The sequence below is a fragment of the Cladophialophora immunda genome (assembly GCF_000835495.1).
Source record: "Cladophialophora immunda strain CBS 83496 unplaced genomic scaffold supercont1.2, whole genome shotgun sequence".
Lineage (NCBI taxonomy): Eukaryota > Fungi > Ascomycota > Eurotiomycetes > Chaetothyriales > Herpotrichiellaceae > Cladophialophora > Cladophialophora immunda.
The window spans coordinates 5,416,272-5,431,032 of NW_015622542.1; the positions used below are offsets into that span (position 1 = coordinate 5,416,272).

At 49.3% G+C, this 14,761-nt stretch overlaps 6 protein-coding genes across 6 annotated transcripts; 2 read left to right on the forward strand and 4 right to left on the reverse strand.

Moving 5' to 3' along the window:
* Positions 1-4,010: 4,010 nt before the first annotated feature.
* On the reverse strand, positions 4,011-4,712 carry PV07_04109 (uncharacterized protein; the record flags this gene model as incomplete). Its single annotated transcript, XM_016390893.1, has 1 exon — positions 4,011-4,712. One exon carries the CDS (start codon positions 4,710-4,712, stop codon positions 4,011-4,013), a length of 702 nt encoding a protein of 233 aa, XP_016252795.1.
* Positions 4,713-4,964: 252 nt separating this feature from the next.
* PV07_04110 (uncharacterized protein) lies at positions 4,965-6,224 on the reverse strand (the record flags this gene model as incomplete). Its single annotated transcript, XM_016390894.1, has 1 exon — positions 4,965-6,224. One exon carries the CDS (start codon positions 6,222-6,224, stop codon positions 4,965-4,967), a length of 1,260 nt encoding a protein of 419 aa, XP_016252796.1.
* Positions 6,225-7,064: 840 nt separating this feature from the next.
* On the forward strand, positions 7,065-9,165 carry PV07_04111 (uncharacterized protein; the record flags this gene model as incomplete). The annotated part of the gene is made up of 6 exons (XM_016390895.1): positions 7,065-8,264; positions 8,321-8,403; positions 8,465-8,539; positions 8,596-8,614; positions 8,714-8,917; positions 8,971-9,165. 6 exons carry the CDS (start codon positions 7,065-7,067, stop codon positions 9,163-9,165), a joined length of 1,776 nt encoding a protein of 591 aa, XP_016252797.1.
* Positions 9,166-10,756: 1,591 nt separating this feature from the next.
* On the reverse strand, positions 10,757-11,715 carry PV07_04112 (uncharacterized protein; the record flags this gene model as incomplete). The annotated part of the gene is made up of 3 exons (XM_016390896.1): positions 10,757-10,811; positions 10,890-11,525; positions 11,609-11,715. 3 exons carry the CDS (start codon positions 11,713-11,715, stop codon positions 10,757-10,759), a joined length of 798 nt encoding a protein of 265 aa, XP_016252798.1.
* A 646-nt stretch (positions 11,716-12,361) lies between these two features.
* PV07_04113 (uncharacterized protein) lies at positions 12,362-13,680 on the reverse strand (the record flags this gene model as incomplete). Its single annotated transcript, XM_016390897.1, has 2 exons — positions 12,362-13,409; positions 13,469-13,680. The coding sequence occupies 2 exons, from the start codon at positions 13,678-13,680 to the stop codon at positions 12,362-12,364; spliced, it is 1,260 nt and encodes a 419-aa protein (XP_016252799.1).
* Positions 13,681-14,006: 326 nt separating this feature from the next.
* PV07_04114 (uncharacterized protein) lies at positions 14,007-14,504 on the forward strand (the record flags this gene model as incomplete). The annotated part of the gene is made up of 1 exon (XM_016390898.1): positions 14,007-14,504. The coding sequence occupies one exon, from the start codon at positions 14,007-14,009 to the stop codon at positions 14,502-14,504; it is 498 nt and encodes a 165-aa protein (XP_016252800.1).
* Between the last annotated feature and the right edge of the window lie 257 nt (positions 14,505-14,761).

Genomic DNA, 14,761 nt, shown 5'->3' on the forward strand with positions numbered 1-14,761 from the left:
GTAATATACCTCATCGTTGAAAGGGACGACCCACTTCAGTTGTAACAAGACGACCCCGATATTCTCGCTTGCACAGCTCAGACTGACTAATATATGTCTCAATATATGTTAAGGAGACCAGGTATATATGCCACTTACTACATCGGTATTGTCGATGTGTCGATGCCAACACCAAACCCTGTTATGATCCGGCCAACCATAAGTTGCGGTACCTATTCAGCATGTGTTAGTCTCCGTACAAACGATGTATTGGGATACTCCGCTTTACGCCATATTTGGAGCATTGAAGCACCGCGCCTGCAGAAATGAGCATCATGGCGAGCAGAATAACATCGCGTCTTCCCCATTTAGGGCCAATGTAGAAGTTCAGTGCGCAGCCGAGGAAGCAGCCGATGTTGTAGCAGGACACTATGATGCCAAGATAGCCCGAGCTGGGATTGCCGATAACGTCAAGGAAGTCGGGATTGGTGACAAGGCTGCCGAAAACTCCTTGATCGTATCCGAAACTATCAACAGTTAGGAAAGGCCATAAAGGAATCAGCAGTCGATCTTACAGAATGAAAGCAGTCAAACAGGTATAGGTGATTGCTAGCTGCGATGGACGACCAGCCCGAAACCAGTCATAGGATCTCATTGTCGCCACGTCTTCCAATCACCAACCTCGGGGGACAACTTTCAGTAAGCGCACCAACGCTTTAGCCAAAGGGTGAAGTACAATACTCGGATTGTGAATATTCGATGCCAAGAAGTGTGGGGGAAGGAGCCTGGAAAGAAGCCTGGGGGAGAAGACTGGGGAGACATCGTGGGGAAGAGCAATACTTACATATCTGTGGGCCATTCAGATCGACCACTCTGGCATATAGGCTGTTTCAATGATAGCTGGCTAACGCCCCGCGGTTAACCTTATCACCACTTCGTTGGATTGGTAAGAGTAGCGTAGGGAAGTAGATGTCTCCACCTAGAGGCTATAAAGATGCGCTTATAAACGATAAGCACCCATTGTACATCCGAAAGCTAATATGATACTCACTGAATTAGCGTAGTCTTGCACCCTTGGCATTGACATCTAACATCACGCGTAGCTAACAATCGAGCAGTCTAGAACTGAGTAAGAGAGAGTCTAGCCATCTTCTGTCGCAGACTGGAGCTCTGTTGTAGACACAAGTCCAGTATCGTCCTCCGCTGACCATGTGAACCGTTGTTGTTTTTGTAAAATTGCTTTGGGGAGCAAGATTCGACTTGTGTAGGTCCTGCGTAATGTGCAGTGCATGGAATCGAGACTATCTACTAATTCCGTCTCTTCGGATTAACGGTCAGTCGATCTATATTTTAGCAAGTTCAAGTTGAGGCAAGTCGACAACGAGTTTGCCCCAGATCTGATCTCCCCCAAGCGAGAGCAGGGCCTTGGGTACTTCTTCGAGCCCAACAAAGCGCCTGTCTGTGCAAGCAATGCCTCTGTATTTGCCTTGCATGATCAAACCATATAGGCTGTCCCAAACAGATCGAACTGTTTCTGGCTCCTCAACGGCGTATCTACCCCACCAGAGACCCATGATGGCGATATTCTTCAATAGCACCTTGTTCATGGCCACCTTCTCGATGGTCCCGCCAGCGAAGCCGATGACTATCAATCTGCCCTTCCATGCAATGCACTTGGTGCTTTTGTCAATTAGCCCAATAGGGTCGAACACGATGTCCACTCCACGCTCGTTCGGAGTAATCTTCTTCACAACACTTGGCCAGTCGTCTTCGTACCTGACGGCAAAGTCGGCACCGAATTCTTTGACAATCTCCAACTTCCGAGAGGTATCAGCTAACGCGATGACATTTGTGCCCAGGCCTTTGGCAATCTGCACAGCGGCGAGTCCAACTCCCCCGGCCGCTGCGTGAATCAAGACCCAGTCGCCCGCCTGGCATCCAGCTCGATTGACCAAGGCTGCATAACTGGTTGGTGCAGTCGTGAAAAGACTGGCAGCTTGGGAGAAACTCCACCCATCTGGTATCAAGCTCAGAGACTCTTCACTCACGGCGATCTTGGTGGCATAAGCACCCTGTCGACCGCCAAACACTCTGTCTCCGATTTGAAACCTGGGGGCTGGCAATGCTGAAGGGGCTTTTTCTATGACACCAGCGAATTCGAACCCGGCTACCCAAGGGAATGGTGGTTGCGTTTGGTATTTTCCACGTGCCTGAAGGACGTCAAAGAAGTTTGTAGCCGTCGAATAGATTCGGATGAGGTATTGATTCTCTGCTGGCACAGGATCTGATACATCGCTGACGGTGAGGTCGGAGGGACCCTGCGAACGCCAGATCAGCCCTTGATTCTTCAAAATCAGCGTCTGGGATTCTCCTGAAGTACCTCTACATAGGAACTGACTACGATAGCCTTCATAGTTTTAGAAGAAATGTGTTGCGAGCCGGCTCGAGCCCGGTGAAATATTGCAGATATTCAAGTCGACCTGAAGGTATTCGCAAGGAACCTTCTCTCCTCTAGGTCTTTTTATGGTCCATCCAAGATCAACTCATGCGGTGAAGGGTACATGAGCCCCAGAGCGGCTATAAGCGTGGATTAGGGGGAAATGGCTAAGCCAACCCAAATACAAGGATTTATCTGGCTCTGCATGATCTTGACCTTGAGTGCCCTTGGTGACGGCCCCCGAGGTATGTGAGGTGCAATGCCCAGTGAACCGATATAAAATCTGTCATAAAGAGAGACTCTCCTGGAGATCCTGCGGTGTCCTCGTGATCAAAGTATTTTCAATGGGGGACTTGCCAACTATTCGCTGGGGCATCATTGGTAGGTAATCCATGTCTCCATTTGAACCATTACTAAGAAGAGGTAGCCACTGGGTTGATATCTTCTTGGTTCGTTGAAGACATTCTCCTTGAGCGCCCAGATGCAAAGGTCAAGCATATCGTTCACGCCATCGGATCTTCTTCTCTCGAAAAAGGCAATGCATTCATTGAGAAGTATTGCCCGAAAGAGAAACCGACACTTTACGACTCGTACACGAAGGTGTACGAGGATAAGGAGGTTGATGTGGTGTATATTGGGACTCCTCATTCCTTTCACAGGCAACAATGCCTCGATGCTATTGCAGCAGGAAAGAACGTCCTGTGCGAGAAACCCTTTGCTATAAATGCACCGGAGGCAAAAGAGGTCTTCGACGCCGCTCGAGAGAAAGGGATTTATGTTGCAGAAGCAATGTGGACGAGACACCGCCCTTTGGTGGCAACATTGAGAAAGCTGCTCTTTGAAGAGAAAGTCATTGGCGACGTTTACCGGAGCTCCTGCGACTTCAGCTTGGACTTGAACATTCCGAACCTGCCTGAATCTTCTCGCCACAGAAATCCCAGTCTAGGGGCCGGGACCTGGCTTGATCAAGGCGTGTATTCTCTAACGTGGGCTATGTTGACCCTCGATGCAGGGCTGCCCGAAGCACCTGAGACACCAAAGATAGTGGCCGCACAAACTCAAAAGTGGGGTGTTGATGTATTAACTACAGCGATCGTCCTCTATCCATCGACTGGTCGGCAAGGTGTTGTCAGCTCCAACGCGTTGGGAAATAATGGTGGCGATACTGAGGTGATAGTCCGCATACACGGGACGAACGGTTACATTGAAGTCGAAGGACCTATCCCGCCTCTCCCTCTATCCTTTACCGTCTACGAACGAGTCGATGGTGATCCTAATGAAGCCCCTCTGAGAAAGATACCTGAGAAAAGGTATGAATTTCCCGCTTACGGTCGGGGATTCGTCTTCGAAGCCGATAATACAGCCCTGGATATATTGGAGGGAAGGAAAGAGAGCCAAATTATGCCTCATTCAGAAACCTTGAGGGTTATGGAGCTCATGGACGAGGTTCGGAGGCAAGGCGGGACGAGATATTTGGAGCACGATAAATAGCAGGTCCTTCCCAGGACTATGGTGACCCAAGCACCAAAAGTTGTGCTCGAGCGCAGTTTATTGGGGGATTCTAAGAACTGATCGAAATCCAGTAAAGAGAATCTCAGCCTGTAAACAAGCCGGGAAAGTCGTCCTCCTTAAACCACATATCATAGAAAGAGTCTTGAAATAGGTACGAGGGGTGTTCCAATCCAACGTCTCCTTGCGGAAGGTCCACACATTGCACGTCTGTGATCGTGCTGAAGTCCAGGTTCGTATGAGTAGTGTTAAGGTCGCCGCCCTGATGCATAGTATGTGAATTCTCAAGTGTATCTGCAGAACAGGATTCCTCGTGATTGTTTGCAGCTTGGAGATGTCGTGCTGGAGTTGCCGCTGAAGCAGCTGAGATATTTGCCAGTAGACGGTTGAACAGACGCGTTGTCCACGCTGCAGAATCCCATATATCCAGTATCAAGTGCATGATAGTTTGACAAGTCATAAGCTGAGCACGGGCTGCAATTTCCGCGTCCTTTGCAGCTGGATACCGGTGATGTCGACGGATTCGGATGATTCGAAGCAGAAACACCACCTGGGCGGCAAAAATGGACATGTACGTATCATGAGGTAGCACAAAGAGGAGTTGATTGGGCACAAGGGCTGTTATCATCGTAGTAAGCTGTTGCGCGGCGGTGTATAAGACGCAATCGTCGTGCCGGGGCGATTCTAACGTGTCGGGTAGAGCGTCGGTTTCCAGATCTAATTCATCGAGCCCGGGGCTGCCCGTCCGTTGCAGGTGAATGAGGATCGTAAGTTGATCGTAGTACATGGAAAGAGCTGCCGAAAAGCGATTCTTGATCGGTTGCTGAAGAGACCAGTCAAGCAATACGGGAATTCCTCGCCGCCATTCTTTCTGCCTTTGTTGAAAGGTCGACCACGTTGGAGTTGAGACAACACTTCCCGTTGCCGTCGGGAACCGTGCTCTCACAACCGCAGCTAGAATTATAGCATATCTGGATACCTGGAGTTGATACAGAATAGCCTCTTCCCCAAGATCATGGGTATCATCAGAACCGGGATCTCAATCGCTGCCAAAGTCCTCGTGGCTGAGCATCTCCACGTCAGACTGCGTAAGATCTGCTCGGAGTGTACGGCCCATACACGCGGCACAAAAGGCATCGCGTACCACAAGAACCCACCACAGACGTTTTAGAAGGCTCCGCTCTCTAGGAGATATCTTGGAAGCTGCTGTCGATCGATGAAGGCCAAGCATCTCAGCATTGGTGACTGCAGCACTCAACCAATCGTAATACATGTGCTGAGAGTTGGGTTCTCCAGTAACGAATGTTAGCAAGATAGTAGCCTGGACGAGGACCACCCTGTTTCTTTCATATCCAATGTTGTATAGCACTTCTGCCTTCTTGTAGTAAGCCATGCGCGCGGATTTCCTGTCAGAATACCCGGCTTGAAAAATGGTGACCATCGGACAGTACGTAGCCGACGCAAAACAGACCGCGTGCAGAAGGAGCAGTGATATTGTACCCTCCCGATATCGCCGCATGAAATCGCCACCAAGGACGACGGGATACATGGGGTAGACAAGCTCCATGAACGAAGACACCAACGCATCAAGCGGCGCACGTTCTGGTGTATCAAGTGCTGTTTTGGCTTGGCAGAAGGACAATTCTTCTGGCTGCAGGCCCCTTCCCGGGCGCTGCGTGCTTCCATCGTTCGGGATGGCATAATGGACTGGGACTCTGCCGGTCTTCAGGGCTGAGTCGAGGATTTGAATTAAGGGGAAAGCTTCACCTAGGTAGGTGATTTCGGAGCCGCTTAGAATTGGATGAGTTGATATTTTCGACGCTTCGAACTGGTCGAACACCCGAGCCCAGGAGATATGTTCTGGTCCGTCATCACATGGCGGTTTGGTCGAGTCAGCTGATGCAACACTAGGGGTTCCGTCTCTTTGTTCCTGAGGCTCAGTAGGAATACTCGGGCTCCAACCTTCCTGCAGGGGTTGATTTCCATTCGATGAGAAGGTTTGGTTGCTTTCCAGATTTGATTGTGAGTGAGAATCGACGGCCGGTCCTTCGCCCTCAGGCGGAAGGGCACACTCTGTCTGCGTGCTAGTCTGTCCTTCTAGAGTTTCAGAAGTTGGCACAGCGGCCAAATCCTGACGCTGGCGCCGATCCCAAGTCCCTCGACGAGTTTTGATCAGGGCACAATCTGGAAAGCCCTTGAGCTGGCAGCGGCTACATGGAACTCCATTTTGCCACGCGTCACACTTCACCCTTCTCTGGTGGCAGTGAATGCATGCTTTCCCTGCTCGAACTCTGTTCATGGTGCTTTCGTTTCTTGGGGTGGACAACCTGAATCTGTTGTGGGAGGCAATACCGTCTGGGTGGCGGCTATAATACGCTGCGGAGGTGGGCTTTATAACCATCAAAGCTCCCAACCTAGGCCCAACCTCTGCGGGCCCCCAGGGTCTCGCATGCGGGGTTAAAGTTTTCCTGGAGGCCCGCAGTCTTGGATTGAAGACTTTGAAAAGTAAATTGCCAAAGCTAAGGGCGAACGAAGACGGATCTTGAAGGCTCATTGATCTACAGGGAAGTCAGCCCTTACGGCTATAAGCATTAAATTAGCAACCAAGCCGGAAAAGTGTCGGGTAGATCGCGGGTGTTCTTGGGGATAATTTTCTATCCCAGTCTTGCGAAGAATACATGGGACGGACCAGTAGAGCAAACCGGCCACCAAACTTCACCTGCTTTGCTTAGCTTAATCATAACAGCCACTACCAAATAGGCCCTCGGAAGGTCTCGTCTCAGGTGATGTAAGAATTTCTCTGTCTCGCTCGTCGTAGTCGCTATGGTCCTGAATCCTTTCCCCTGCAAAGTGTATGGGGCCAAACACAGAGATCGTCAGGCATATACAGTCTGTTTTTCTGAAGTTTCCGCTTATATGGGAACCATTTACTGCGTAACCATAGTATAGAAGACGAAAGGGTATAACGTTGGTCCGGAGGCTTCCCTTTCACTGCATAAAGCTGCGCTACACTACCAAAATTTCTCTTGCAGTAGAATAATCCATCAAACCGGGTGGTCAGATTGCTTCTCACATATTCAGCTCGACCCAACGTTCTGGCCTTACCACGTTTGGAGATATGGGATCTATCAGTACGCCGATGCCAGCCCGTACCCCCAGCGAGCAGGAGAAGGCTCAGAATGTGCCTTATCCAACCACTTGGAGTCCATCAGACGACTACAGTCTCCCACAGCAATGGCACTCTCAGAGAAAAAGATTGCGAATAGCATGTATTGGGGCAGGTGCATCAGGCATTGCCCTTGCCTATAAAATGGAGAGACAGATGCAACCGGGAACCTGGGACTTGACACTCTACGAGAAAAACGACGACTTCGGAGGGACTTGGTACGAGAACAAGTACCCAGGATGCGCCTGCGACATTCCTGCGCATATCTATACCTATAGCTGGGACCAAAATCCGGAATGGGATTCTTATTTCGCATATGCCGGCCCAATCTTGCAGTATTTCAGAACTTTCGTCGAGAAGCACAACCTTAAAGGTTACATGGCGTTAAATAGCGAAGTCAAGTCTGCAACTTGGAACGCAAAAGACGGCACTTATACTATCCGAGTTCGAAATCCGGAGACAGGGGAAGAACGAACAGAGTGGGCGCATGCCCTGGTAAATGCGACTGGGAACTTGAACAAATGGAAGCGGCCCAAGATCGAAGGTCTTCATGCATTCCAAGGGCCACTCATGCATTCAGCCCGATGGGACGAATCTGTCGACTTCTCTAACAAGGTCGTAGGCATTATCGGCACCGGCTCCACAGCAATACAAATTGTCCCGGTCCTGCAAAAAGTGGCGAAGCAGCTCAAGCTTATCATGCGATCACCCACGTGGATCAGTCCTCCATTCGCGAACAGTGTTCTGAAGGACGTCAAACATGGAGATAGCGACAAGGCCCACCGACAATACTACTTCTCCGAAGAAGAGAAAGCTAACTTCAAGCACGATCCTGACTCTTTACTTTTCCTGCGGCGCCGAATTGAGTCGGAGATCAACCTTGGTTTCGAATTGTACACCCGAGGATCTAAACTTCAAGAAGAAGCACTGCAGAATATGCGAGAAGAGATGATTCGACGCATTGGACCTGGCCATGAGTCACTGAAAGAGCGACTGATACCAAAATGGCTGCCGGGGTGTCGCCGACTGACGCCTGGGGATGGATATCTGGAAGCTTTGACGCAGCCAAATGTCGAATGCATCTTCCAAGGATGCTCACATATAACGTCGGATGCCATTGTGGACGATTCCGGCGTGAGCCACAAAATCGACATCCTGGTGTGTGCGACTGGGGTAAGTTTCTTGCTCTTTCTTTGGGGATAGTTAATCCTTACCTTATACATTTGCAGTTTGACGTCCCGTATAAGCCAGCATTCGCTCTTATCAACGACCGAGGTGAAAATGCTCAGGAACTGTGGTCTGTTCAGCCAAAGTACGATGATATGACTCCCTCAGTGAGCTTGTACAAGACCTCGAGTAACCTATGTGTACAGTCTGTATATGGGTCTTTTTGCACCCGAGTTCCCTAATTACTTCATGTGCATTGGCCCTGGAGGCACATACTCGAAGTAAGTTTGTCCTATTTGTGAGACACTTGCATGGATCGCTGACCGTGAAAATCCAGTGGTTCCATTCTACCATCAGTAAGTCGTCCTATTTTATCTGTCTCACGATCAACGGCTATCGCGGTCTATGAATCCCTGGGTGAACCAAGATACTGACCGTGCCGGGGTTGCAACCAGCTTGAAACGGCATGCGAACACTTCATCAAATGCTTCATCAAAATGCAGAAACACGGCATCAAGTCTATGACGGTGAAACAGGAAGCCTGCGATGACTATCTGTACCACATGGACCTATTTCACAGTAACGGAAAGACAGCTTGGACCGATTCTTGCAACTCATGGTTCAAGAACAATGGGAAAGTGTGGGTCTGGCCAGGACCAGTGAGTTACGCCCTTGTTCGTGTTCCATTGATTAGCATACGCTAAGCCAACAGACGATTCACTATATCAAAGTCCTGAATGAAGACCCTCGATGGGAAGATTTCGAGTATACTTACTGGGCCGGTCGCCGCCGATTTGCCTATCTCGGTGATGGAACTGTCAGAGCCCAGCATCAAGAGCCTAAAGACACCTTCGCATTGGCACCTTACATCAGAACTGCTGACACCCCTTGGAGTGTCGACGATTAAGCCTGATTTCCCAATTCAGAGGGTTCTTTAGGTAATATACTTCAGAGTGTTCTAAATGCTAATCGGATCGTTTTTCTTTTGGGCGTTTCAACCCAACTTTCAGGCTCTGATTTCTATACACATAGATTTTTAGTGGGCTCCTGTTGATCGTGCGGCGTGACATCCTAAAAATTCTTATGGATCTCATAAGATTGTCGAACACTCTGAGCAGACGTCTAGGAGCTCATTTCTCTCAAGAATATAGCAAGAGATTCGACCTTCGATAGCTCCCGGCCAGCCTTGTGCTCTAGTGCTCTCTTGGTATTTTATTTCAGCTTGACGGATCTTATGATGATTTCAAGTAGTCACCTACACAGGTGAGAGCAGAAGGCTTTACTAAAACCGAGGGCCGTCCGCATTGTTCTCCTCGGGAGTCTGGACTATTTTTAATCCCCAATACTTACATTATATCTAGTTGAGGACACTAGAAAGTGACAGAGCCCTGGAATGGTTCATCACAAGGCCCTTATCCCAGAGGATCTTCGATGCCTTGGTCCGTAACAATTTGATCTCTTATGGGAAAGGAATACGTGTGTCCTCAAGGTTGTGTAGAGTGGCAGCACAGTGCGTACTATGGTGCAAGGGAGACCTGACTGTGCCTGTTGCGTCTGTCAAAGTTTTCACTTTGCGGATTTTAAGAGAAGACGCCCTAGTCGTTGCCGCATTCGGCCTTGCGGAAAAGAGGCAACAAGAATCTCCCTCGGATAAAGCCTTACATTAGCATATAGGCGAGGAATGAGAGAACGTCCCCACGGACAGTCTGAAGCTGCTGATAACCTGATGAATTAAGGTTCTGCATGACAAGAAGAGTTCTTATGTAATTCTTATGGGCAACCTAAGTCGTATCCTTCGAAGATACAAGCGTTTTCGTTTCAACAGTTTGCAACAGCCCGTCACATCCTATTGTGATGGCTGGAATAGCCGGTGAGATTATGCTAACTTACATGAAAGCTGCTTTGACGGCTTGGTGTGCTACTCGCTTGACAACGCCTGAACTACAGGTCTTCACTTCGGCCAATAAAGTAATGGCACATATGCCAAAATGCGACAAGGACTGGCATTGAAAACGACTCGGTTGCTATGTGCCTGCCTATATCGTGAAGGTATGAAGGTTTCATGAATGTCTTCTCGACAAAGGTAGCGTCGCTCGAAGAGCAGACTCGACTTACTGTCACTGAGACTGAGTGATGTTTTGTATACATACAATCGCCGAAGAAACTGTTAGCCTCCGAGTATCAAGGCTTCTACTCACATAGTTTATATAGTTGTACTCATATCCTAGATCATCAGCTCTAACGATTTCGACCAAAGGAGTAATCTGAAATGCCACGAGACTGGGAGTACTGATTTAGAAGGTGCGTTGCATGAGATGCTGCACTGGTGATCAACAAAACAGCACTACCTCTATATTTACATTCCCTCATTCCTCTGCAATGTCCTTGAACCTTCTACCTAAGGCCTCCATTTTCTCATTTGCACCGTATCCATGCATTCGCTACCCATATCCATCATATAAGAGCTCTCATTCTCTGCATGGACACGGGCTGGATCTTCACCGCGCTGTGAAGCCACCATCTACGAGGTGAATCTCTCCACCGACAAAGTCACTATACACACGTTAGCGATTTGTGAGTCTCATTGGGGTTGCTGAAATGATTGAAATATTTGTGCGGGATCTGCCTAACCTTGCCTTGCTTGCTAGGTAAATGACGCCACCGACAATGTCGGCCGGCAAACCCCATCGGCCTGCTGGGGTCCGTTCTAGCAGCATGCGTATTCGTTCACTCGTATATCCTTGCGTCATGTCCGTCTGGATGTACCCTGGGGCGATGGCATTGACGCAAATACCGCTGCCCATCCATTCGTTATTCAACGCTTTGGTGAGCTGGCCGACAGCGCCCTTCGAGGTAGTGTACGCGGCAACATTGACACCTCCGGAGAACGTGAGAATGGATGCAAGATTAATGATCTTCTTCTTGTCCGAATGAGCGCCCTGAGCATTGGCCTGGAGCCAGTGCCGAGCCATGGCACGACATAGCTGGAAAATGGTCGTTACATTCACTTGGAGGATATCGTCCCATTTATCATCGGGCATCTCGTGGCTGCTCGAGCGGCATGAGATAGCTGCACAGTTCACCAGAATGTCTACCTCGGGGTTGTCTCTGGTCACCAGAGGAATAATGCTGAGCACGTCCTCGCGCTTGCCAAGGTCACAGCGGTAGACTGTGCATTTCCGACCAAGGGCCGCGATTTCATCGCACACAGCCCTTCCCTTATCAACATCGCGTTGCAAGAGGATGATATCGGCACCGGCCGAAGCACTGTTCCAATATATCATTACCGTCAGTAAGGCCGCCACGGTATAACTCAGGCCCAGAGAGTGTGCTCATCCTATTTGACTTACAGTCCAACCGCCAACGCCGCTCCGATACCTCGTGTACCCCCAGTTACCAGTGCGGTCTTTCCACGCAGGCCGAAAAGTGTTTGAAGGTACATATTGGACTGTTCCATGTCTCTCAGAGGGCAACTGCTTCTAGATAGCCCGATCTCACAGTAGATAGCAAGAAGAACAGCACACTGAAACGATTCTCTTTTTATTTGAGGCGGCAAATGTAGTAGGTCCGACGTGGTACCTTGTTCGTTCTTCTGGAGAAAATGATTACAGCAACTTTACGCGCGAATGGTCTTCAGGCGGTCAAAGTAAGAAATATATATGTGGAAAGGGTCCATTCATGGCCGATGCCCCAGGGCTCGCGTGCTAGATGAAATGAGTTTGAGCTAAATGCAATGGTCTCTAGCAGTTTCGTACGTTTAAGCTACGGCGTTTTGAAGGGCATTAGCTCGTCCTACCTTGGATAGTAGTCTGGGTGGAGATTAAGGGTCAAGGGAACTTTTTATAGCCTCTTTCTGACAGCGCCGCCTTCTAGTGCAGGTGAGACCTGGTGCCATCATAGGTAATTGAGTGGAGTTACTAGAGCGAGCTTTGCTCCAATCAACATAGAAGCTTATTGATATCAAACAAGAGGACAGAGCGGCTTAGAAATGCGCAGGTAGGAACACGTCAAATTAATATTACTACTCAAGATTCAAGAAAGTTGTCATGACAAGTATTCATGTAGTTCTATAGGAACATGTGTCTAGAAGTCATGCATAATGATTAGGACTGTGGCGATATCAAAATCTTGAGGTGGTTGGACTTGTTCTTGATCAGTTCGAGAATTCCTCCGACATGAGCATCCTCTAATGGAACGATTGAAGTTATCATTGCTTCAAACGGAATCTCACCTTGTCCCATTGCAGCGATGACATCCTTGAAATCTTGTGTGGTATAACAAATTCCGCCAACAATGCGTTTTTCTCGATAGATCAACTCATTCAGATCCACTTTCACCGGCCCATGACGGATTGCCACATTGCAAATGGTCCCCCCGGGCCTTGTCGACGCCAATGCAGCATCTAGAGTGGATTGTAGGCCACTGGCATCGAAAGCGACATCAACCCCGTCTTTTGTCAGCGACGACACAGCCTCTGTCACCGCGTCTCCTCTTTTGCTGTCGCCTGATTGCGGCTTCAAAGGGTTGATGACAATATCGGCTCCGAACGTAGCAGCCTGTCGAGCCCTGCCGTCGGCTATTTCAGTTACAATCACCACGCTCGCTCCCATACTCTTCAAACCAAGCAAAATGGCTATCCCAATTGGTCCAGCCCCTAGTATAAGTGCTGTCTGGCCTCTCTTGAACTCCGACACTCTTATCATGTGCCAGGCGACAGCAAGAGGTTCCGCCAAAGCGCCAACACTCAACGGGACATTATCGGGTATGGGAAAGCAGTTGAACGACTTGACCACAGCTTCAGTGGCAAACCCTCCGCTCGGAGCATTGTAGCCGTATGTGCCCCATCGTTTGCAGATGTTGATCTGGCCACGCTGGCAAGACGGACACAGATTTCCGTCGTACGACCGGTCATCCAGTGACGGGTTGACAGCGACTCTCTGTCCGACTTGAAGACCGGAAACTTTTGAACCTATTTCCACGATAGTGCCCGACATTTCGTGCCCAAGGATCACCGGAAGTTGGACGCCGGAGTATGGGTGCTTGGAGCCTTGAGCAGGGGCCACATGAGGCCCATGCTGGTACTCATGTATATCAGAGCCGCAAATTCCGCAGTATGCTATTTGGATGCGAACTTCATCGGCTTGACATGTTCTGCCACTCGTAAGGCTACTGTCCATGCGCTCTCATCTGCTGACGTGAAAATCACTTACAATGCTGATATTCGATCCACTTTGACAGTTTCTTTATCATAGAACCTCAGTGCAATGACTTGGGCTTGTTGTTTGTCCTGGGAGCTGGATTGGTCTCGAGGCTTACACGACTGGCTCTCCATCGTGTCCGAACTCAATATTTGCGAGGTCGGTAGCGCTAGTCGAGGGTGCTTTCCGAAATGCTGGGCGAGCATTGCTGCTCTCGTAGACATGGTGGAAATGATGAGACTGTAATGGAGGAATAGGAAGAACTCTCCAATGGTGGCAGGTTATTGAGGTCTGAGGCAAGGCTCCTCAGAGCTAAGTGTTGCCTATATCCAAGATTGAAATAATCTTTATAGCCTACAGGCTATAAGACTTCAAGAAGGTTGCGGATCCATGGCTCGACCACTTCTTAGGCCAAATAGCCGTCATTCTTGGCAGAGCGGGCAAGATAATCAGTGTCCTATCCTTCCGCTGGTCAAGAAAGGTGTGTTGCATCTGATGACCGTGTGCCGAAATCCAGGCAATAATAGCCTGACTTCACGACGACGAGAAAATGGTCGGACTCCTGCAAGGGAAAGTTGTGGTAATCACAGGCAGTTCCTCAGGGATAGGGCGCTTGATTGCCTTCACCTGTGCCTCTCAAGGCGCTGATTTGGTCCTTCATCACCTCGGCACCACTCAAACACAGACGGACGTCCAAACTCTCCAAGAAGAAATCAATGAGCTGGGTAACGGTTCGAAGGCTGTCGCCATAGGCGAGGATCTCCTCAGCGACGGCGCTGCTCACAAGATCGTCAGCAAAGCCGTTGAGTCGTTTGGTGAAATCAATGTCTTGGTCAACAATGCTGGAATTTGTGTCTTCCAGAGCTATGACAAAGTATCAATGGCGCTATTGGAAACACATCTGGCAGTCAACTTTAAGGCTCTGTATGCCCTGACACAGGCAACGAGTGAGCAGATGAAAGCCCAAGGAAAAGGTGGGAGCATTGTTTCGATTGCATCATTGGCTGCCACATTGGGTGCAAGAAACCTGAGTCAACGCAGCAAGTAAAGCGGCTATCATCGGTATGTCCGCAACCCTGGCCGTAGAGCTTGGAAGTCATGGCATTCGATTCAATTGCATCTGCCCAGGGACGATCGAGACCTCGATGAATCAAGAAGATTTGGGCAAAGACAACAAAAGAGCTGAATTAAGCGGCAGGGTTCCTCTTGGTCGTCTCGGTCAGCCGGAAGAGGTTGCGAGTGCTGTCCTGTTCCTCGCAAGTAGTCTGTCCAGCTACATTACTGGACAGTCTCTTATTGTGGATG